Here is a 23,886-nt window from a genome sequence, read left to right as displayed (position 1 = left end):
CATTTCTAATACGTGACGCCATCTTCTCACTTTCAAATTTTCTCCTCTCTTTAAAATTACTAAATATTTACATGGCTTTTTTGCCCTGTGGCATTTGTAAACAAATACATCTTCATTTATTTCGGATAGCTGTGTTAAACCAAAATAATTATTCAGATGCATGTGTAGGCTTAAGGAAAATAGATGTTGTGTAGGCTCAATACCAACATTCAGTTTGGAGGGGTTTTAGTGATGACAACAACTCATTTGAGTTCAAAGACGCTTTTCCAAATCTTTTCACTAGACATCTCATTGGAGATGGCTGCATGTTCAGTCGGCTTCTGAATCCTCAGCTCCCTCCCTGAGTCCACTGTGCCTTTAAAGTAACACTTGGGCTGCACCCCGAGGAGTTGCCATTCCTCATCCACCAGTGATTGTTCTGTGCTTTTGTGATGCTAGTATTGATGTGGCTTTTCTCCCTAGATCTCTGGAAACACCAAGGCATGACAGACAACTTTCCCATCTCCAGCCCACAAATAGTTGAAAAATTTGTACAGCGATGAATGGAGAACTGCGAAGACAGTGGGCCAGAGGTAGGTATGGGCCATTTGTCAAGCCGGTTTTGCTTTACATTTCTTCACAGCAACCCAAATAAAGACTACTTTTGCATTTAACCTATCTCCTAATACTTCTCTTACTCCCCAAGAATGATGAGGGGAATACTGAGGCCGAACCCCCAACAAGTAATTATTTGTTATTTTCTTTTTGGAAAAAGACTGACTCCTTGTAAGGATCTGAGTAAGTAGCACACCTTTGTTGACTGATTACTAATGAGGTTAGTGTTTTAAAGTCACCCTAGAGAGTATTGCTGAGGAAGTCAATTTTTAGAAAAATTTCCTGTTGTTCATTTATTAGTATAAAACATTGAAAAAAAAGAAAAACCTAAAGCCTATAATATCGGGCCCGGCACAGTGGCCTAGTGGCTAAAGTCCTCACCTTGAACGCCCCGGGATCCCATATGGGCGCCTGTTCTAATCCCGGCAGCTCCACTTCCCATCCAGCTCCCTGCTTGTGGCCTGGGAAAGCAGTCGAGGACGGTTCAAATCTTTGGGACCCTGCACCCGTGTGGAAGACCTGGAAGAGGTTCCTGGTTCCCGGCTTCGGATCAGCACAGCACTGGCCGTTGCGGCTCACTTGGGGAGTGAATCATCGGATGGAAGATCTTCCTCTCTGTCTCTCCTCCTCTCTGTATATCCGGCTTTCCAATAAAAATGAATAAATCTTTAAAAAAAAAGCCTATAATATCACTACCTATAAAATATTGTGTAAGTATCCAATATGGCAAAGAAAAAAAAAAGAAAGAAACCCATCATCAGCACAGAAAGATAACATTCTCTCCCTTCCACAAGCCAAGTTCTCTTCAGCGAGAAAACCAGCATGTACAGTTTTCTATCTGTGATCTTTCAGAAAAGAATATTTAAATCTACAACAATTCCTTATAACAACGTATGTAGCAATAGTACGTATATCATACATGAACATATACGTATACACAGTCCTTGGAATTTTTTAAGATTTATTTCTATCTATTTGCAAGCAATAGTTGAGGAAGAATAAGACAGTGGGAGAGGGGAGAGAGAAATCTTTCGTCCACTGGTTCACTCCCCAGATGGCTACAACAGCCAGCGCTGTACTAAGCCAAAGCGAGAAGCTAGGAGCTTCTTCCAGTTCTCCCACATAGGTGGCAGGGGCCCAAGTGCTTGAGTCATATTCTGCTGCTTTTCTCAGGCACATTAACAGGGAGCTGGATTGGGAGTGGAGCAACCAGGACGTGAACTGGTGCCCATATAGGATGCTGGCATTGCAGATGGTGGCTTTCCTGGCTGCACGGGCCCCCAGTCCTTGGCAAGAAGTGCCTTGATAAATCAAAAGAATCTGCTGGAAAGGCAGGAAGATTGATACATGTGACTATTTTGACGAAACAGAGCTTTTAGGATCACTAAGTGGTTTAAGGGCAGGCACTATGGTGCAGCAGGTTAATCCAACACACCAGACACCTGCGTGCTAAATCTGGGTGCCTGGGATTCACTCTTGCCTGTACTTCCGATGCAGCTTCCTGCTACTGCACACCTCAGAGGTGGCGGTGAGGCTGGAATTGGAAGTGGATGTAGGCCTCGAATGCAGGCACTCAGACATGGAATGTGGGCGTCCAAAGCCCACTGTGGCTCACTGTGTCCAACACCTGCTCCAAAAAATCACTTTTTAATGTGTGTGGACCAAAAGCCTATTATCTAGTTAATGCTGTTAACACTAATAGACCAGGCATGAAACACCCAGAAAGGTCTATAGAGCTTTCTCAGGCTGTTCCACCAATGTGGATGGGACACACATATGTATGTGATGGGCTAGATAGTTTAGAGACTTTCTTCCTGGCCAGTGGCTCCTTGGTAGGATTACAATTCTATGACTCATTGTGGGGGAAATAAAAATTCTTTTCAAATAAAATTTGTGAAGGACTTATTGATTGTTTGGAAAAAGTGACAGAGAGAAATCTTGTATGCAGTGGTTCACTCCCCAAATGGTCACAACCACCAAGGCTGGACAAAGTCAAATCCAGGAGCACAGACTCCATCTGGGTCTCCATGTGGGTACAGGGACCCAAGCACCTGAGCAGTCCTCTGCTGCTTCCCAGGTGCATTAGCAGGGAGCTGGATCCAAGGTAGAGCGGCCGGCCTTGAAGTAGCGCTTCTAAGGGGTGCTAGTTTCACTTACTGTGCCACAACACCAGTCCCAACCCAATTCTTCTTGGCCCTGTATTGGTTTCCAGTGATTTTGCTTTGTCCTAGGAAACCAGCCTTTCCTAATCAGTGCTGAAACCTTGCTGAAAATTTCTTGCCAAACACACTAGCCTGAACTTAGAGACTGCTCTTACAAATCAGAACCTCAATCATTTATGTTGTGAGTTGCAGGACCCTTTTCCTTCATCCAGCAAGTGTTTACAGATTTCCTACTTTTTTTTCCCCAGCACTTTACTAAAGACAATAAGAATAAACAGTCCTTGCCCTCGACTCCTGGAGACAGTTAAGTGAACCTGCCATGTCAGGTAACAGGCATTTGGCATGCTCAAGGAGCGCACACAGAGCATGTGAGACACAACCCAGGTAGAGGGCAGGAAATAGAGAGGGTTTCCTGGAGGAGGTGTTTTTGAAGCCTGGTCTCAAATCTCAAGTAAGAGTTGACCAGATGACAAGTGGCAGGGGAGAGCTGGCAGAGCAAGAAGGGTTCACAGCAGGACCCTGTAAAGGAGGTTGACATGCTGGGCTAGATGCTGAATGAATGGTGGCATCAGGCATCCACGTTGTATCCCAGCCTCCATAGGAAGTCCCTGGAATGTTGTTATCAGCACAGGTGCATGTACAGTCAGCATCCTCGAGCACTCGTGTACCCACATGTAGATGAATGATCCTGGGGGATATCAAGGTAGAACATACACACAAGTGCACTCTTGCTCCCAGCAGGCCACGGAGCTGGTTCTGCCAGAACAATGTCTGGTGCTTATGTTGTTCCCAACCCTGGCCTTCTGGGGGCTCTTCTGGCCACAGCTGCCCATCACATCCAGCTTGGGCTTGGTGATGGACTTGGGGCAGTGCAAGGCAGTGCTGTTGCCGGACAAAACCAGGTCAGGGGTCTGACTTTGGGGCTGGGCTGGGGACCCAGGCAGAGGAAGTGCGTTCATGCTGCACCTGACACAGGCTGAGATGACATTCGTAGTGACTGGAGAAGGCAGCAGCAAATGGCCGAGCAATCTTCATAAAATAAAATACTGTGGGAGAGTTCACGGCAGGTTTGTGCTGGCAGAAGCCACTAGGGTTTGAGTGAGCAATAGGCAACGATGGGTGACTCCAGATGCTGCTTCCAAGAGGCCAAAGGTGCCGTGTCCAGGACCCAAGCTCACCTGGGCAGGGCAAGGGGGCATGTGGGCAGGGAGGGTGTACGAAAAGGTCATGGGGAAACTGCTTAAAGCCCCCTGCCCCCTCACTCACTAATTAAGCACAGCTTCCCATCACTCCACCCTAGCCCCTGCACCTGCGTTGTCCACCCTCTCCCGTTCCCTCCATCTCATATGCAGCGTCCATTCGGGGGGCCTCAGCAGAGGTACTTGAGGAGAAGGTTGACCGTTCCTTCCTCCTGCTGTCACACAAACACACCAGAGTCGCCTTGGCTCAGGCAGCAGGCAGAAAGCCTCTGTGTGGCTTCTGTAGATTCAAGGGGCCCATGGTGACCACAGTGTGGGAAGTGCTTACTCTTCTGACAGGATGCTAGAGGCACTTGAGGCCAGGACTGGGTGCAGTCATGGGACTGAGGTGGGCTGGCTGACTCTGGAAGGACTCTGGGCCCAAGACAAAGGTCATGGATCACAGCTTGCTGGCCTCTGATATGATGTCGTGACTTCTCCTGACGTCAGGCTTTCATCACAGCCAGACCGGGATGGGTTTTGTTGGTTATCACTAAATCCACATAGCCTGGCCCCGTGACTACATAAGAGTTAAGGTCAGGCAGCAAGAGTTCTGTGATTCTTGGCCTTGGATCAGCAGCAGCTGAATTACGGCTGATGCTGGCTCACTTCTCAGGATCCGGGGGCTCTGCCCTAATCCCACCCCCACTGAAGGGGTGCTTTGAAGAGGGCCCATGGGGGTGGAAGCTTCAGAAGGCTGAGCTGTCTGCCTAGCTGCCGTGCGCATGGAAGATGCCACTGGAGCAGAAATATCTCCTTGCTGATTGTGGGGCTTGAGGCAGAGCTGCAGCCTGCCAAACTGATCGAGTTGATGACTTTATAAAAAGCGGGACAATGTTTTAATGAAAAGATGCACTTATTTTGATATGCTTGTAGGTAATTATTTGAATCCTACTGAGGGGGGAATAGTCAAAAAAGGTGGTAGAAAATGGCATTAAAAAGATAACATGCCCTGGACCCGGCGGCGTGGCCTAGCGGCTTAAGTCCTCACCTTGAACGCCCCGGGATCCCATATGGGCGCCGGCTCTAATCCCAGCAGCTCCGCTTCCCATCCAGCTCCCTGCTTGTGGCCTGGGAAAGCAGTCGAGGACGGCCCAAAGCTTTGGGACCCTGCACCCGTGTGGGAGACCTGGAGGAGGTTCCTGGTCCCGGCTTCGGATCGGCACGCACCGGCTGTTGCGGTCACTTGGGGAGTGAAACTTCGGATGGAAGATCTTCCTCTCTGTCTCTCCTCCTCTCTGTATATCTGACTTTGTAATAAAATAAATAAATCTTTAAAAAAAAAAAGATAACATGCCCCGCTGGAATAAACCTCCTAAGACACACACACACACAAAAGATAACATGGGGGCAGAAGGCATTTGGTGTGGCCGTGAAGCTATCACTCAGGACATGTGTGTCCGGGGTGGAAGTGCCTGGGTTTGCCCCTTGGCTCTGTCTGTGATTCCAGCCTCCTCTGATGCCTTAGGGAGCTCCTGATTTTTAGTTACAGCCCACCCTGGCCCTGGTTGCCATGGGCGTTTGGAGAGTGAACCAGTAGATGATCGCTTGCTCGCTCTCTCTCTCTCTCTCTCTCTCTCTCTCTGTTCCAAGTAAAAACAACTTTCAAATAACTTTGTAAAGGAATAACACAAATGTTTTATGACCCTTCGGAAACATCCCCTCACTCCCATGATGATACTGTACCAGAAAAGGAAATGGCATTCTAGAAAAAACACACTCATGAGTTTTTTTTAGCTTTGTTTATTTTTATTGTAAATCCAGATATACAGAGAAAAGGAGATGCAGAGAGAAAGATCTCCTGTCCACTGCTTCACTCCCCAAGTGGCCACAATGGCCAGAGCTGAGCCAATCCAAAGCCAGGAGCCAGGAGCTTCTTCTGGGTCTCCCATTTAGGTACAGGATCCTAAGGCTTTGGGCCATCCTTGACTGCTTTCCCAGGCCACAGCAGGGAGCTGGATGGGAAGTGGTATAGCCGGACATCAACCAGCACCCATATGGGATCCCGACAGATGCAAAGCAAGGATTTAGCCACTAGGTAATCACACCAGGCCCCACACCCATCCACTCATGGATAAAAACTGTTGTCATTTCAACACAGTTCCTCACAAATTTTATCACCTGTTTTTTAAAATGCTGATTTGATTTTTAACTGAAAGGCAGATTTACAGAGAGAAGGAGAAAGAGATCTCCCGTGTACTAGTTCACTTCCTAAATGGTCGCAACAGCCAGAGCTGGGCCAATCCAGGAGTGAAGAACTTCCTCTGGGTCTCTTTTGTGGGTGTGCAAGGTCCCAAGGACTTTGACCACTTTCCTCTACCTTCCCAGGTCACAAGCAGAGAGCTGATGGGACGTGGAGCAGCCGGGACACAAACTGGAGCCCATATCGGATGCTGGTGCTTAAAGATGTAGGATAAGCCAGCTGAGCCACATCACTGGCCCTTGCATACAGTTTTTAATATTTGCTAAAAATAAATTCCTGGAAGTACAATTAACTGGGACAAAAAGCACAAAAGTGTAGAATGCTCGCCATGGCTTGACCAGCCCTTCCTCTCTCCAGAATCCCCCCCAGCCACAGTGGGTGACTCAGCACTGTCATCATTCCATTGGCAACTGCACCCAGTCCTACTGCTGCTCACCATCTCACCCACTTGGCCTCCCTCACTTGCCTGGAAACCCATCGTCAGCATGCCTTGGGGTCAGCGAGGTGCTGAAGTTGCACAGACAGGACTGTGGTCTTCCTGGGAGTACCACCTCAGCTGACAAGCACAGCCTGGCCTCTCTAGCAGGGTTGCAAGTGAGCTGGAAGCTGCCCAGCCCTGGAAGAAAGTATCACACAGTTGATGCCAGAGTGCAGGCCTTATCTTGGACTTGGCAGTGTGCAATCCCAGATATGCTTCCTGATCCAGAAGTGCACGGGTCCTTATTGGGTAGGTCTGCCCAGCCTTGAAGGAATGGTCTTCCCTGTGCTTTAAGGGTCACCTGTTCCCAGGGTAGGCTCAGTGTCTAGAGAGAGTGAAATCACCTGAGTGAGGTGTGTGGTCATTGGAGACAGAGCCGGGAGAATTCATTCATTGCTACTGGGAGTAGAGGAGGAGTTTAAAGAGGGGTTCCCTGCAGGATGGCCTCCCAGACTTCAGACCACTCCTCTCAAGCTCTCCTCCAGCACTGCCCTGCCCTGCAAGATGTGTCCTCTCAGCTCTGACCCGCCTTGCAGAACATGCTCCAGGTGTGTAGCATGCTCCAGGTGTGGAATTCTGAGTCCACCAGAGTAAGAGCTGACCTCCCAGGTGGCTGAGGGGCTACCGTGTGGGTGTAACTGAAGTTGGGCAGGGTCCAGAGGTGGGAAGAGAAGGGGATCACATAGTAAATTCTGGCTCCAGGACCAGCTCTGTGCAGGTCACCACACCACGGGGTAGAACTCAGAGTGCACTCAGGAGGGATGAATTCATGGAACAGTGTTGTGGTGAAGCAGGTAGAGCTGCCACTGGCAGAGCTGGTATCCTGTATGGGTGCCAGCTTGAGTTGTGGCCACTCTACTTCAATCCAGCTCCCTGCTAATGCTCCTGGGAAAGCAGTGGAGACTGGGCCAAGTGCTTGAGCCCCTGCACTCACAATGGACACCAGGAACAGTCTCCTGACTCCTGGCTTTGACCTGACCCAGCCACTGGTTCATTCCCCAAATGTGGCCATTTGGGGAATGAACCAGTGGTTGGAAGATCTCTCTCTCACTCTCTCTTTATTTTTCACTCTTCTTCTCTCTGTGTAACTTTGCTTTTCAAATAAATACAAGGAAATCTTTTTTAAAAAAGAATAAAATAACCAGTTCAAACCAGGTTGCTTTGAAGGTCCATCTCTCAAGATAGGAGAATTAAGGCTTGCATTTCAATGGCTAGGTCAGTGGATTTATAATGTTTAAATATTTACACCTTGTCCACAGGCCTCCACAAGTGTTCTGACCCCTGGCCTTGTAAATGTGCAAAGCACATTTGAAAGAGGGGTGGGGCTTGCGAGGCCAGAGCTGACCTCACTGGGTGGACAGGACACGGAAGCATGTTTGTGAGCCAAGGCTCCATGTGTCCTGCAGTCTGGCCTGGCGGGGCTACTGGGCTGAACCTGCTGGGAATCAGGCCTCTGCCTTTTCAGATCACGTTCAGAAAGGACCATCTCAAGGCCTGCCTCCTTTCCCTGGGTTGTGACGTGATGGCGAGAGAGCGCAGCAGCTTCGAGACCTACTCCATGTGCTACGAGCAGCTGCTACAGCACGCGAGGCAGAGGCTGCGCCAGAAGGAACAGGTGGGGTCACAGAGAAGAGAACTGCAGGGGACCTGCAGGTACACAGGGAGGCCCCGGGGTTTGCTCAGAGGAGGCAAGAAAGACAAGTGCTTAAGCCAGACTTGACATGGACTGATACATTCCAAACTGCTCTTCCCATTGGCTCCCTTTCTGGGCTCTGGACGTCCCAGCTGCAAAAGGCTCATCCTCAATTGGGTCCTGCAATCTAACCATGCCAGAGATGAGCAGTTAAGAGACTGGGCCATCCAGGAAAGGCTTGTTGTAGCTGATTTTCATGCCCTGGACACCATATGCTGCTCCTGGTCCAACACAGAATCCAGGATCTTTGAGTAAACACTACCTTTGGGATGCACTTGTAGGTAAGTCTCCCAGGTAACACTTCCTGAAATTGACATCCCCCTGCCAGGGCCAGGGAAGGTAGAGGGGAATCCAGGAGTTGCTGTAGTGACCCTGGCTCACACTCTGCTTTGAAATGGACTGCATCAGAGGTTTTATGTCACTGTAGTTTATACCTGAGAAAGAACTAGTGAAAAAGATTAGATGTTGCATGAATGCATCAAGTAGTGAGGCTTGGGTCTGCCCCTCCTGACTCCCCCCGCCACACACACCAGTCACTGAGTCCTCCACTTGAGCACATGCAGCTGAGCCACCTCTGGAAGAGGACGCGCTAACATTCCATGCCTTGTCCTCCCCAGGAGTTAGATGTCCTGCAGAGAAGACAACATCCACCCAAAGACAGCGCTGCTCAGGTAGGTCCATGACCACTGGCGCTGAGAGCTATCTGCTCATGCTACCTGTCAAAGTCCAGGAAAATCTTCTTGCTGAAACACCCCAGGGCTGTGCTTCCATTCCCTGGGAGTGGTATCCACTTCTGGTGAACAATATTCATTTCCTGGGAGCAGTATCCACTTTCTGTGAGTTCCTATGACTGGTTTCCTTACCAGGCTTCTCTGTCTTCAATTGTCTTTTGTATTTCTATGATTTTCTAGTATTGGAGTGTTTGCTGTTGTTTTTGTTTTTGGTTATTTTGGAAGGGGAATGTGATTGTTTTCTTTGGAGGCAGGTTGACATGTGTGTAGGAATTCCTAATTTATTTTATGTATATGTGGAAATAGAGATGCATATATACGAATGAGCGAGCCTACTTCCAAAAGCTCATGGAATGGAATTAAGAGTGAAGTTTACAGACAAGCACTTGGCATACCCACATCCCATATCAGAATGCCTGGGCTGGAGTCCCAGGTCCACTCCCAATTCCAGCCTCATGCTAATGAAACACCCTTGGGAGCAACAGGCAATGGCTCAAGTAGTTGGATCCTTGCCATCCATATGGAAACCTGAGTTAAGCTCCTGGTTCCTGACTTTGGCCCATCTCTAGCTATGGCTGGGATCTGAGGAGTGAATCAGTGTGTAATCTCCCTCTCCTTTCTCCCTCTCTTTTTGTCTCTCTGCCTTATCAAATAAATTCAAAATCGATGATACATTTTAAAACTAAATTTATTCTGATTCAAAAGAGTTTTTCTGAAATCCAGCTTTCTTCTTCCTAATATACAATTTCCATGAACATTCTGAAGTCCCCTGGTGTGTTTGTATTGGTTGGTTTCTGCCGCCAGCTGGCTGAGCTCAGTCATGAGATCATCATGGAACTCACTGCTCCGAGAGCCCAACTCACTGACATGGAAGAAGAGGATCTGAATCTCAATACACAGATTAGAAAAGAAGTCCAGGAAGAGTACGGAGCCTTAGTCCATGCTTTGTTTGTGACCTGTTTACACATCAAAGTAAGTGTCCTGTGCCAGTCATGTGGGCGGCCTGGTGGCTGGGCCCCCAGGGATCAGTGGATACAGCACACTTGGTAACCCAAAGTGCTTGGACCCCAGGATTTTCAGCTCAGCTTTCACTGCAGTGGGAGCCTCAGCCACGGCTTGCTGCTGTGACTTTTCCCTAGGGGACTTTGACTTTTGGACTACGTGAGAAGTTTATGTTTAATGCTCTACTGCCAGATGGCTTTGTAGTCAGCTCCTTTATGGTGAGAGAAAAGGGGTTTGTGCTCAAAATTCCCCGCAGCTGTTGTCTCTGTTCTGTCTGAATGCGACTCTCCAAACGGGGAAGGAAGCGGCAGGCACCTGCTGAGAGCTTGCTGGGCAGGCTCTGAGTTTGAATCTGTTCTCAGACATTTTTGTAATACCCACCATATTTGGGCTTACACTGAGCGGTAGGGAGCAGCTGGCCTCTGAGTGCAGACCCCGCAGAAAGCACCGTGACAATGAATGATGATGACACCAACAACGTTAGATACCCCAGGCCAATGACAGGCTTTGGGGAAGCCTGGTCCGATTGCCCTGCTGATGTGAATTTCAGCACTAACCTACCATGCAAAATTGCAGCTTTTTCCACCTCTACCTCCTCTTCCCTGCTATGGTAGGATACACCCCAGAGCCTATCTCTAAGTACCTCCTTATCTCCCCCTTGGGGGCTCCACAGTAGTCCCCAGAGTTAGGCACACTCTGCTATTCTCTATTCCCATGCCTTGGGCATGGTCATTCAATGGAATTGGAGATTTCCTCTTCCTTACCAAGCACAAGTGTTTGCAAATGTAAAAGATCAAAGCCAAAAATCCATTCACTCAGCCTAGTGTTGCAGGAGAGGGGTGAGCAGACAGAAAATGAAAAAGATTTTGGCAAGCAATTGGGCATGAGGTAATTGAGAAATACGTTAAGTTTCTTTGGGTTCCTAGGTAAATAAGTAGATGCTCAACTTCCCTAACAGAATCCCACCAAGACTCTTAAGGTAGGGGGTCCCCTTTCTCCTCCAGGGTCCCTGTCAGGTGCTGAGTGGCAGCAGCTGGCTTTCTGCTAAGGCACCATCTTCCTGCAGTGGCACCTGCCTCTCACCTCAAGAACCCTGAGCATCTTAGCTCAGGCTCCCTGAACCAGTACCATAGTCTGGGTAGCTTAAACGGCAGACATTTCCTCCTGGTTCCAGATGCTACAAGTCTGAGACCGAGGTGTGCATGTCATGATCCGTTGCAAATGGCCGCCTTCTTGCTATGCCATCACACATGGCAGAGGAAAAAAGAGCTCTCTTTTTGCCTCTTATTTTTTTTAAAATGTATTTATTTATTTATTTTATTTGAAAGTTAGATTCACAGAGAGGAGCAACAGAGAAAGAGGATCTTCCCTCCTCTAATTCATCCCCCAAAGGGCCAAAGTGATCAGAGCCGAGTTGATCTAACGCCAGGAGCTTCTTCCTGGTCTGCCACATAGGTGAAGGAGCCCAAGGGCTAGAGCCGTCCTCCACTGCCCTCACAGGCCACAAGCAGAGAGCTAGATCAAAGTGAAGCAGCTGGGACACAAACTGGCACCCATATGAGATGCCAGTGCCACGAGCCACCCCATCTCTTTACCCATTCTTACATGTCCAGTCTCGCTGGCATAGAGCCTACCCTTATGCCTTTATTTCAGTTACCTGCTGGAGATCCTGTATCCCTGGTTACTGTCACAGTGTGGGCATATGGATTTGGGGGTGGGTGGAGATGGCACAGTGCATAGCACTGGATCCACTATTATACCTGTCATTATTACCTGTTAGCCAAAAGCTATGGAGGACAGGATGTTTGTGTTTTGCTATAGCCCAAGGAAAAAAACAGCCAGCCTGAATCCTTCCTGTGCTTTATGTCTGTTTATTGGGCTCTTGGTAGTGGTTCATCCTTAGTGTCTGGTCTGGCCAGACTCTGCTTGGATTTAAGCTGGCAAGAAAAATTCTTGGATTGTCTTTCAGTGATCCTCCCCAGGGGACATTTCTGCCTATAACCTCTTTACTGTCCTACTCACTGCTCTCCTAACAGTAAATGGACTCCCCTGGCTATTGACAAGCAAGGCTTCATCTGGGATGGAGAGGTTCCCAAAGATAAAGAAGATTCCCTGGACTCAAGACAATGATCAAGGGGTTCCTAGTGGTGTTTCCAAATAATTTATGTTTTAGTCATTTATCTGGGGGTGGGGAGAATGATATTTTAATGTAAAATCTCTGCTGAAAGGTTTTTTGTCGCCCCCACCCCGCCCCGACTGTGGTCTTTCACGCCGGCCAGATGACTTGAGTCTGTGATTTGCAGGAGACACTGGATGAGAATCAGTTTCATCTGATCCAGGAAGTATACAAGCTCATCAGCCAAGTGAGAGCAGAAGGGATCGACAAGCTGAAGGAACTCAAGAAAAAATGGGGTTCCACCGGGACAGATGAAGGCATAAAAGAGAATGCAGCCCAAGTACGTGACTGACAGTGCCATGGGGTTATGCCAGCGCTATCCTCTCTGGGCACCCTGTGAACATTCCAGTTGGCATTCCCCTTAGAAAGCCCGGCCACGAGCATGTGGAAGGGATGCTGGGAGTCACTGTTCAACCGTGTTCTCTGCCACTGGGATTTGCACCCACCCTGGGAGAAGCACAGGGTAGGCCGGCCTGTTCTGAAAGTCGAACTTTCTAGGCAGGAGCAGCTGCTAGCCTCTGAGCAGGACAACTGCCGCTTGGCCACCTTGGAGCCTGGGTCGCTGGAGGCTGGCTGGGCAGCAGGCGCGCTTCCAGGGCCAGCTGAGCCGGGCGGAGAAGGTGAGCATGAGGCTGGGTTGGGAGGGACCTCACGGTTGCCTGCAGCTGCTAACATTGGTGACTGTCCAGTGACAGGTGGTAGGATCAAGCATCCGAAGGATGCTGCTGCTGGCATCTTCCTGGAAACAGGCAATGGCAGGGCCTGGGGAGAAAACAAGAAAAAACAAAAGGCAGAAGCATCTGGTCAGGGCGATCAAAGTATGGAGCATAAGAGAAGTGAGGGAATGGAGGTGAAGTTTTTGATGAGGATGCTTTTGTCAGAATACTGCAAACTTTTGCATCTTGCACTCAATGATATGAAGAAAGGGAAGTAACCAAACAGGTGAAAAGTCTGCTGCAAAGCAAAAATGAAACCCACACTGAGAGTGGCTTGGAAACTTTCACTTACTGTTTGTAAAACGTCTTTACTTACCAGATCCTTTGCACTGTTCTTTTGCCCAATAGATTAAAATATATATATTTATGGTTTGGAAATCATATAGACACAGTGAGATAAGCAGATAGAGAGCTCCCATCCCCTGGTTCACTCTCCTTACAAAAACCTGTAGAAGGTCGGAACTGGGCCAGGCTGAAGCCAAAAGCTGAAACCCAGCTGAGTGGCAGGAACCCAAGTTACATGTGGCAGGAAGCTGAAGCCAGGAGCCAAACTTAGGCAACACATGCAGGTGCTTCAACATGGGACACAGTGTCTGAACACCCTGCCCTGGCATGCTGCTCTTAAAATCAAGGAAGCACCGGCCAGCAGGTGCACTGTTCTACCGAAAGCTATGCAGGAAATGGGGTTAGGCCCTGTGGCTCATCTGTTGTCTGGGGAGTCTGAATTTCCTATTTAAATAGTGACTACTTGTTGCTCCTGATCCACCTGCCCACTAATGCATACCCTGGAGGCAGCAGATGAGGCAGCTCCAAAACACAAGTTTCTGGCATTCAATGGGGAAGCCCAGATAGAGTTTCTGGTTCATGGTTTTAGTTTGGCCTAACCCCCATTGTTGGACATATTTGGAGAGTGAATCAGTAGACAGAAAATACCTCTTACCCACTGTCTTTCAAAGAAATACATGTTTTTTTTTAAAATATATCAAGCAGAATGGATAAAGAAATGGCTTAAACACTACCTATGAAAATATGGAACCTACGGGAAGGACACTCAATGCCTTTCTTCCTTTGCTTTGGATACTTACAGGAATCTGTGCAAAGTAAGAAAGAGTGTCTGGGGCCCAGCAGCGTGGCCTAGCAGCTAAGGTCCTCGTCTTGAACGCCCCGGGATCCCATGTGGGCGCCGGTTCTAGTCCCAGCAGCTCCACTTCCCATCCAGCTCCCTGCTTGTGGCCTGGGAAAGCAGTCGAGGACGGCCCAATGCACTGGGACCCTGCACCCGTGTGGGAGACCCAGAAGAGGTTCCTGCTTCCCGGCATCGGATCGGCGTGCACCGGCCCGTTGCGGCTCACTTGGGGAGTGAGTCATCGGACGGAGGATCTTCCTCTCTGTCTCTCCTCCTCTCTGTATATCTGACTTTGTAATAAAAAAAAAAAAAAGAAAGAGTGTCTGAACATCAAACTGATGGCAGAAAAAGAAGCAGCTTTATTTCGTCAGGAGTTACTGGGTCTCAGGCAGGCCCTGGCCAGGGCTCAGGATGACAACGCCAGGATGTGCAAACAGCAGAACAAGCAGGTACCCAGGCCTCACAGCCTCAGCTTCCTCATCAAGAACATATTCTGCAGAGCCCTGCAAAGCCGAGGGCAGCTGCCAGGAGTGGTGCTGTGGCTGCCTGGGATACTGTCCTGGGAGGCGCATAGTCCAGCCAAGAAAAGACAGCGACAGCGCTGACTTCAGCATCCCTGCTCTGGCCTTTGCAGCAGATGCCCAGGGCAGTGGCTCAAAAGTTGGTTGCTCCTTCCTTTATTTGAATAAGATGATAAATATTATTCATCAGCAAAGCCACTATGAATCTGTGTGTGTGTATGTGTGCATGTGTGTATCTTTTGACCAAAGCTATCCTAGGATCTAACTCTGTAGCTTGTACACAGGTCCCGTCATGGTGCATGCACACTTTCCGGGGACAGCTGCCATCGGTGCAGTGTTTCCTAGCAGTGGGAAGGAATCCCCAAGTGAGATCTCGGGGTCTTTTCCTTGAAGATCTCCACTAAGTAACACTTAGTTACTGCTCAGTAGGAAATGGCAACAAAGTAAAGATGCATGGGGCATGGCCTTGTGATGGTCTTGCTGTGAGCTCCTGGGATACAGAGAGCCAACTTGATGTGGAGTTCAGAGACCATCTCATGCCATGCCTGAGTCCTGCTGGAGGGTGACAACTTCCTCTCCTGCTCTCTGCAGAGCGGAAACACTGGGAGCATGAGCGCTCTCTCTCTCTCTCTCTTTCTCTCTCATACACACACACACACACACACACACACACACACACACACACACAACTTTCCCTGCACAGGCTCGCTTGCTGAAGGAGCTGGAACACAGAGTGACCCAAGAAGCTCTCAGTCGGCAGCAGCTAGAGACCACCACAAAAGCCGGCAGCATGCAGAAGCTCCTGGAAGACGTAGGGCGCAAGGAACAGCAGGTGCAGCTTCTCACCCACGAGGCAGAGAGGACCCGGAGACTGGGCCAGCTGCAGCAGAAGGAGATGAAGCAAGAACTCTACCAGGTAAACACTGGCCAGCTGGGCTGGCCCTGCCTCTTTCTTGTCACTCCCAGGGCCTGAGGGTACACTGGGAAATGGCTGCTCCAGGACAGCTCATCCCCCTGAAAGCTCAAATGCTCCCCTTGCTTCTCACCCACTTGAAAGCCTTGTTTCCCCCCAGCTCCCATCTCTGTCCAGGATCCTTTAGGAAATCCTCGCAATAATCTGTGGAAGTAGCCAAAGTAATGCCCGTTGTAAGAGGATTTTATGCAGAGAACTGCAGAGGCAAAACCAAAACACAAAAGGTCTATTTTTTGTTAAATAGGCTTTACAACAAAAGTGAAAGAGATGAACTATTCTAATGCAGATATAGACGCCAATAGAGGAGAACACAGAATGTAATTTAATGAGACAGAAGAAGGAGCTAGAGAGCACTGTGGCACAACAGGTTAAACTGCCTCCTGATACATTCCTAGTTCACTTGTTTGAATCCTGACTGCTCCACTTCTGATCTAACTTCCTGTTATCATGCCTAAGAAAGCAATGCGGGGAAGTGTTTGGGGCTCCTGCTATCTACATGGGAGACCCCGTGGAGTTACAGACCCCTGGTTTTAATGTGGTCCAGACCCATAAATTATAATTAAACTTTAATAAAATAAATAAATTATTAATACATAAGCAAATAAACTGTAAAAAATTAAAAAGAGTGCTTTATAAAACAAGCACTTCACACAAACCTTCTGGGTGAAAAAAATCATCTCCTTTATTCCCCAGAGATAGAGACCAAAAATTGATTGAAAAGTTCAGTGAAATTATTGATTAAGTGCTACAAGTGCTCAAGGAGGAGATCAATAGGAAGACTTCTGCAAAAAATAAACCACGAAACAAGGTTAGACTAAAGGACTGCAAAGAAAAGATTTCTGGAGAAACAAAGTACATGAGTAGCTTTAAAACAAAATTCAAATTCCACATGTATTGCCTGAAAAATCAAATACAGTATCACTGAAACTGCAAGGCAAACTTGACATCTGACACTTGGTCTGTAATTTGACTTTTCTAAAACTACAATGAAGATGGAGGTCGGCAGCTCTGCCTCTCCAAAGTTTTCTCCAGTTAGCACTTGATTATTTGTTTAGTGGTAGAAATTGTACTGGTAGGGTGGGCTCCAGGATGGGGTGTCCTGCTCGAATCCTGACTCTAGCCACCATGTGCACATGGTGAGCTGTCCCTGGGCCTGCCTGGGTTCGGGGACTGCTTCCTTCAGGGTGAGTACATCGAGGGGGAAAGTCTCCATGACTGGGTAGGTCTGGGGCCCACCCACTGCCCTCATTGGGTGGTGAATGGGATTGGGGAGGGGCGCAACCTTGGGCCTGGGGATTTAAACTACCAGCAGCCGGGAGGCTGTTGGTGGGCTCCAGGATGGGGCGTCCTGCTTGAATCCTGACTCCAGCCATCATGTGCACATGGTAAGCTGTCCCCGGGTGGCCAGTGCGCCATTTGGCGCCAGGCTCTGCCTGCTGGCCGCCTGGCCGGGGAGTTCTGGGGTATTGGTTGTCTGAATTGCTGCATAGGTAGCTCCAGGTTGATCCCACTGTGCTTCTGGGATCTGAGTCAATCCTAAAGATTCCCAATGGCAGTAACTCTTCCTTTGAAGAACTGGTAATCACTTAACAATGCTGAGTGATGAACACCAGTTAATGCAAAAGCTAAGGCTCGGGGCTTGTCCAGCAGGCTATCCTGTTACCTGACATGATGATGGATCAGGAGACTGGTCACATTAGGCAGGGCCATAACATTAACTAGCACTCAAGAACCATATCCGGAGGTAGATTCTGTGTGGGATCTGTGGAAAGTCTAGCCCCACTGGTAAGCCCAAGAGTTTGGGTGGTTATGGACTAAGCTAGGTGTGACCAAGGAGCCTGCCATCAATCACAGGTAAAGGAACCGACAACAGTCTGGACTGGTCAAGGCAGCAGCACCCAAATGTGCATCCTGAATAGGGTGTGGGGTGGGCCAGGCTGCAACATTCACCAGTTCATACAAGGCCAAATGGAAGGCCAGACTGCATCAGGCACTGGCCTAAAACCCATTGGCATGTATGTGAACTGGGTCTGGGAGGGGATCAAGTGGAGGAACTTGGGAAACTCTCCTGGGGAGTCATAGCTCCCGCTAGTGAACATGTGGTCCAGACCTGGGGGTCAGACAAGCTGGGCAAAGTAGCTCCAACAGTAGGCTAATGTGTAAATTGGTAATGGAACGGAATGTACTGGGCAGGACTGAGCAAACCTTAGCCTATAAGCAAAACTAGAAACCAGAACGGAGCACAGGTCATGCCGAGCTAGGCTCTTGCACCGACTGGTCTACGTGAGTCAAGGACGCTAACTTACCACAGTGTCTAAGGCAGAGGCCAGGACAAGTGGGGGACTGAGCCAAGCTGAGTCAGAGCAGCCACTGGCATGTGCGTGACCTATGGCTGGGAACAGGCCCAGTTGAGGAGCTAAGGGACACCCTAACTGGGTTGAGGTTCCCACCAAGGGGCACGTGTGTTGGAATGGGGGCTGCGTTCTAACTAGGAAACAGTTGTAGTCTCCTGTGGCACTAGTGTGGACTGGGATTGGATGCACCAGGCCAGTCCAGACCCCAACACCGTCTGGTGTCCTGGAGAACCAGGATAGATGTGGGACTGACTAGGCTGGGTCTCAACCCCCTACTGAGCCATGTGTGAGCTGTATGTGGGTATGGACGAGCCATGGCTGAGCTGAAACATCCAACAACAAGAACCAGAACAGGTTGAAAGCCAGCCAAGAAAAGCCACTGTTCCTGCTAGGGCAGGAGGTGAACTGAGTAGGACTGGCTCATGGACCCCCTGGTATGCGCAAAATCTGGCATTGGGAGGGGTTCTGATGGAGGAGCCTGGGCAACTCCTCTGGCAGGACACAATCCCTGCAGGTAAGCGCAAGAAGCATGATAGGAAACAGCCCAGAATAGGCCATGGAAAGTTTCCCACTGGCATACATTTGGCATGGGTCAGGAGCAGACCAGGCTGAATCAGTTCATGTCATCCACTGGCAAATCCGAACACCAGAACAGGGTGTGGGTCCGGCCAGGTTTGGTCACGACAAAAATCAGTGCACAATATGGAATGCCAGGGTGAGGTTGCCTGTACTGGATGTGACTGCAGCATCCAACCAGCATGCATGAGAACTGGGAAGGGAGGGGGCAGAGCTGGCAGGGGAATAAGAGGTGGTTCCCTTGCTGAACAGCTGCTCCCACTGAAGAGCGTGCGCTGGGATGGGGACAGACCAGACTAAGCAGGGTTACAACACCTGTGTGCCTCATGTGGACTAGATCAGGGAAAAGCCAGGCTGGGCTGATTATTCCTACTGGTGCAAGCATAAATCAGAGTGGGTGAGGGTTGTTTGGGCTTAGCCACAGCATCAGATGGCAGAAACTGGCACTGGGGGCTAATTCTGTCAAGTCTAACCACAGAGCTACCTGGAGAGTGCATAATCCGGGAGTGGGAGAGGCCCAGGAGGGAAATAGTGGGTACCTCCCTCTTGGGTTACCACTGCCACGGGAGGCCACGAAAACTAGGACGGGGGCTGGGGTGGCTAGACAGAGAGGCACTCAACAATATCCGTGAGGGCTGGATGGTTGAATTGGTTAGATGGAATTAAGCTTCAATACCCATCAACATGTACGAGAGCCAAATGGGGTGTGAGCCAAATGGACTAGACTTGTATACATACTGGCAAACCAGGGTAGGGAGCGGGCCTGGTGGGGGTTATTGTGGGTCGCTCTGACTAGGCTGCAGCTCCCACTGGTTTTGGTGAGGGCAGAGTATGTGCTGGGCAGAACCAGGCTGGACTGCAACACCCATTGGTTCCAGTGGAAGTCGGGACTGAAAACAGAACCAACCCAGCAATTGCAACTACCAGCTGATCGTGGAGATGGACTGTGCCGGGCCCTGTGCTTGCTAGAACATACAAGAATCTGGTCTGGGAACACCTCAAAGTTTCTTTGGGGATCCCCCCAATCAAAATGCTGGACTCAGAACTCTAGCCAAGAAAAGACAGAAGAAAGAACAAGTCAATCAACCACCTCAGCTATATGTTGACAGCGAAATACCGGGCAAATGAAGACTCTATGATGGACTATGTCAATTAGTGGATTCTTCAACGACCTCACCGAGCTAGGAGTGGCAAAAATGGCAGTGAGTCATAACTGGTGAACTATTAAAACCACTTGAGCAAGGATCTCAGAGTATGCTCTATATCTGGGACTTGGGGTGGGTTGGAGACTGGGTGTGGCTTCTCCTTCAATATCCCCCTTTACCCTCAGATACAAGAAGGAAACAATATGGACATAATAGTCTTACCCACTTTCCTATAGCCCCTGAATCTTTTTGCCGTAATTAACTATGTAAAGATTGTCAATAATATAATTAAAAAAAAAAAAGAAATTGTAGTGGTAGTACAACAAATACACTGCGATATCACAATATGTTTAGTCTTCTACCGTGTGTTTAAAAACACTGGCTAAAAAGTAAAAATAAATGAATAAAAAATAAAATAAAAACATTGGCTCTTTCTAAATTATACCCCCAGCTGTCTTGACAACTATGTAGCTTGGCTTACCTGTCCCCAACATCTACGCTACCAATAACAGCTCCCAATGCCAATTGAATTCTAAGACTTACATATCTGTTTATTTGAAAGGCAGAGAGACAGAAAGAGGAAAGAGAGAGAGAGAGAGATCTTCCATCTGCTGGTTCACTCCCTAAATGTCTGCAATAACCAGGATCCAGGAACTCCATCTGGGTCTCCCACATAGAGGTAGGAAACCGAGTTCTTGGATCCTCTTGTGTATGCCATTTTCCTAGGCACGTTAGCAGGGAGCTTTGTACGAAGTGGACCCAACTCCAATTGCCACTTTGATATGAGATGCTAGTGTTGCTTTTTAAAAATTCATTCCTAATTCATTCCTGGGGGAGTACTAACTATTTGACCTGAGGCAGCTTCTGTGGTGTCCTTGCCTGCCCCTCTTGTTGTGTGACCTTGGGCCAAGACCATGGCCCCTCTGGTCTTTATTTTCCTTGTCAGTGCCATGGAGATAATGAAACTGCTTTGTCAAATTGTGTAATTAGAATAAAACACTTATGATGGACCTGATCAATAGCTCCCAATTAATGTGGATTACCAGGAATAAAGGAAGACAAGCCTTGGAAACAGGAAGACAAATAGAGGTGAACTGGAATCCTGGCTCGGCCACCATCTGGTTGTGTAACCTTAGGCAGGTCGCTGGCTCCCATCCATGGGAAATGAGAGTCCTATACAAATCACTTTGGGCCCTAACTCCGGAGCCTGGACACAGGGTGTTGAAATATAAGCTACACTGACGGAAAGCATCCCCCACCCACCCACAAGGCTGTGGTCACAGCTGTGAGTGTGGAGGGAGCTTCTATTTGGGTCTACACAACATGCGAAGGATTTAAAACATCTGTTGCTGCATTTGGCAGACCAGCATGTGTAGTCACTTCCTGGGTTGCCGTAACAGATAACCACAAGCAGGAGAGCTTAAAACAACAGAATTTGTGTTCTTTTGCAAGTTCAGAAAGCCAGGAGTCTGGACTAGAGGTCTTGGCAAGGCTGATTCCTTTAGAAAGGCGCCAAAGAGAGATCAGCTCTTACCTTCTGGAAGCTTCTGGCCCTCCTTGGTGTCCCTCGGCTTGTGGTTTCAGCATTCCACTCTGCCCCCTTATCCTATCCTCTGCTCTCCTGAACAACACTCACCATTGCCCTGATACCTGTGACTTCAACCTGGCGTCATTATATTTGTAGAGGTCTGATTGCTCAGGTCACATTCTGAGAGCTAATTTGGACAAGCGTCTTGGCATAGGAGGCACCATTCAACCCTCCAGAGTATGTACTGAAAAATACTTTTGAGATGATACATTCACAAAGTAGAAATGCCCATGATCTGTGCAGATGGCACATGCTTTGAATCCAGTGTCTTTGTGGCAGAGGCTCTACGCCCTGGAACCAGGGATAGGCAGGCTCCACGGGGCTTCCTTGGGGGCACAGGCCTCGGCCAGGGAGGGGAATGGGTGGAGAGTTCTTGGTGTCCCCTGGGGTCCACATTCTCTCTAGGACCCTCTCCCTCCTCCCTGTCCCGCAGGGAGCTGAGGGAACTGCAGCAGGCTGCCCCAAGCCCTGGTGCTGCGGTGCTGCCCCAGCAGCCAGCAGATTACTGTCCCCATAGGTGAGAAGTGCGCTGGCCCTGGAGTGCAGTGTGAAACTGGAAGCCTTCCAGCGTGTGGAGGAGCTGCGAAGCCAGCTTCAGGACGCCCTGCTGGGCTCAGCACCAGGTAAAGACCACCTCTTCCCGCTGCCGAGTCAGCTGAGCTTGGGATCTAGGCTGGCATGAGATGCCGGCAGCAGCTGTCTGTGACAGCTCACCTGTGACTGAGGGACCCCTTCCCTGAATGCATGAATGAATGAATGAATGACACGGGGCAGGAGTAACCTACCTGCTTTTAGTTCACCTACACTGAAAGGGTTCAACAAGAACAACAGGTCCCAAGAGTGTGTGACATGGGTCACCTAAAGAACACTGGATATTCCCAGGATTTGGGAGCAGTGTGATGGCCTGGGACACCCATGCCCACATTTCTCTGATGCTGTTTGTAGAAGATACAGTTATTCCTGAGTACTGGGAAACCAAGCAGTCCTGGTGACTGAACAGGCAGCGTGGAGTCGGCGTCAGACCCCAGCACGTCCCTTTCAGCTGCTTCCCCCTTAGGATGAGGCCTACTAAGTAAATTCTAAGTTTACAACTAATCTGACCCTCAGAAACGTCATTCAGCATCCATAGTCGAAATTGGCCGGCTGTTAGGCTCCAGCCACGCCACTTGTTTCCGTGTCTGGAGCACAGAGTGGGCTGGGCCTTGGAATAAATCAGCCAGGTTCAATGCCCCCGGTTGTGGCGTTCTCTGCTAGTTGTGCGGCCTTTGGTTAACTTAGCCTGTCCCCAAAACGTTAAACCCATCGCATTGAGGATTCAAAGGAGCTTTGTAGGACTGCTGCTCAGAAAACCATGGTAGCCCATGGGCACCCATGTGTTACTAAGCTTAGTCTTCATCTATATTTCCTTTGGCCTATTTCTCAATGGGAAGGAGCTGACAACAGCCTTTCAGAGGTATGTCAAGGGTCAAGTGACTTTGTTTACCCCAAGCAGATCTGGACTTGGCACTCAGTCCACGTACCCCGCCTCCCTGCTCTTCACACTGACCCTGACACTGGGTGGGGGCGGGCAGCCCTGACCACCTACCGCTGCTGTCCTACCGCTTGTATCATCGTGACCCCAATGCGGGAACTGGAAGTTGAGAAACACCTGTGAACCTTTTCAAAAGATTTATTTGATTGATTGATTGATTTGAAAGGCAGTTACAGAGAAAGAACACACACAGAGATTTTCTATCTGCTGGTTCATTCCCCAAGTGGCCACAATGGTTGGAGCTGGGTTATCTGAAGCCAGAATCCAGGATCATCTTCCAAGTTTCACACATGGTTGCAGAATTCCGAGGCATCTTCCACTGCCTTCCTAGGCCATACGTAGGGAGCTGGATCAGAAATGGCGCAGCTAAGAGTGGATTCGGCACCCACATGGGATGCCATCACAGGCAGAGACTTCACCTACAATGCCAGAGTGCTGGTCCCATGAGCCCTGACCCTGAGTATTTCTCTACATTGTTCCATCCTAGGTTTTTCTTTCTGTCCCTTCTGTGTCTGCTGCAATTGATCTCCTTCCTGGTCCCCATGACTCACAAACTGTCTGTGACCCTGTTCTCCGATACCTGTACATTTATGAAAGAAAACAACAGTGAGGCATGAAGCAGGTGGGGGAACCCTGACTCCCAGGGTTGAGGGAGAGGCCTGGGTCGAGAAAGAGCCCGTTTACCAGGCAGCAGGTATAGCTAAGACTTGGCTCCCTTCTGCAACAAGAGGCGATGCCTGGAGAGGACTTCCCCAACAGGGTAGGTGGGGTCATGGCTCCCCTATTGCCACCTCCACTCAGAGGAAACAGGCTTACCTCCTCTCGACTCTCAGTGTGAACAAGTAAACAGCTATATCACCACGCCTTGCTTCCCCAGCCATGGACCAGTTGGGGTCTACAATGACACAGGCCTCCCCCATCTGCAGCAACTGCCATGACAACAGCATCTTGGCTCCATAGGCCACAGGCACAGGCAAGGGATGAGCACTTTCCTTGACTTGACCAAGGAGTCTCTAGGAATCCATGCTTTCTGGCAGTCTAGAAGGAGGAAGGCAACAAGAACCACCCACCATCTCCAC

The 23,886-nt window shown here is 49.2% G+C and overlaps 1 protein-coding gene across 1 annotated transcript in view; it reads left to right on the top strand.

Moving 5' to 3' along the window:
- The window catches only part of CCDC162P (coiled-coil domain containing 162), a 181,281-nt gene that overhangs the window by 142,879 nt on the left and 14,516 nt on the right, over positions 1-23,886 (top strand). Inside the window, 11 exon segments of the mRNA XM_058669314.1 lie at positions 463-572; positions 8,141-8,290; positions 8,986-9,039; positions 9,904-10,071; positions 12,405-12,557; positions 12,780-12,826; positions 12,828-12,897; positions 14,081-14,105; positions 14,438-14,568; positions 15,344-15,556; positions 21,794-21,899. Coding sequence (XP_058525297.1) covers positions 463-572; positions 8,141-8,290; positions 8,986-9,039; positions 9,904-10,071; positions 12,405-12,557; positions 12,780-12,826; positions 12,828-12,897; positions 14,081-14,105; positions 14,438-14,568; positions 15,344-15,556; positions 21,794-21,899 — 1,227 coding nt within the window.

This window comes from Ochotona princeps, chromosome 1 (genome assembly GCF_030435755.1).
Source record: "Ochotona princeps isolate mOchPri1 chromosome 1, mOchPri1.hap1, whole genome shotgun sequence".
NCBI classification, from domain to species: domain Eukaryota; kingdom Metazoa; phylum Chordata; class Mammalia; order Lagomorpha; family Ochotonidae; genus Ochotona; species Ochotona princeps.
The sequence above is the reverse complement of the archived record's forward strand: the minus strand, read 5'-3'. Positions and strand labels throughout refer to the sequence as shown.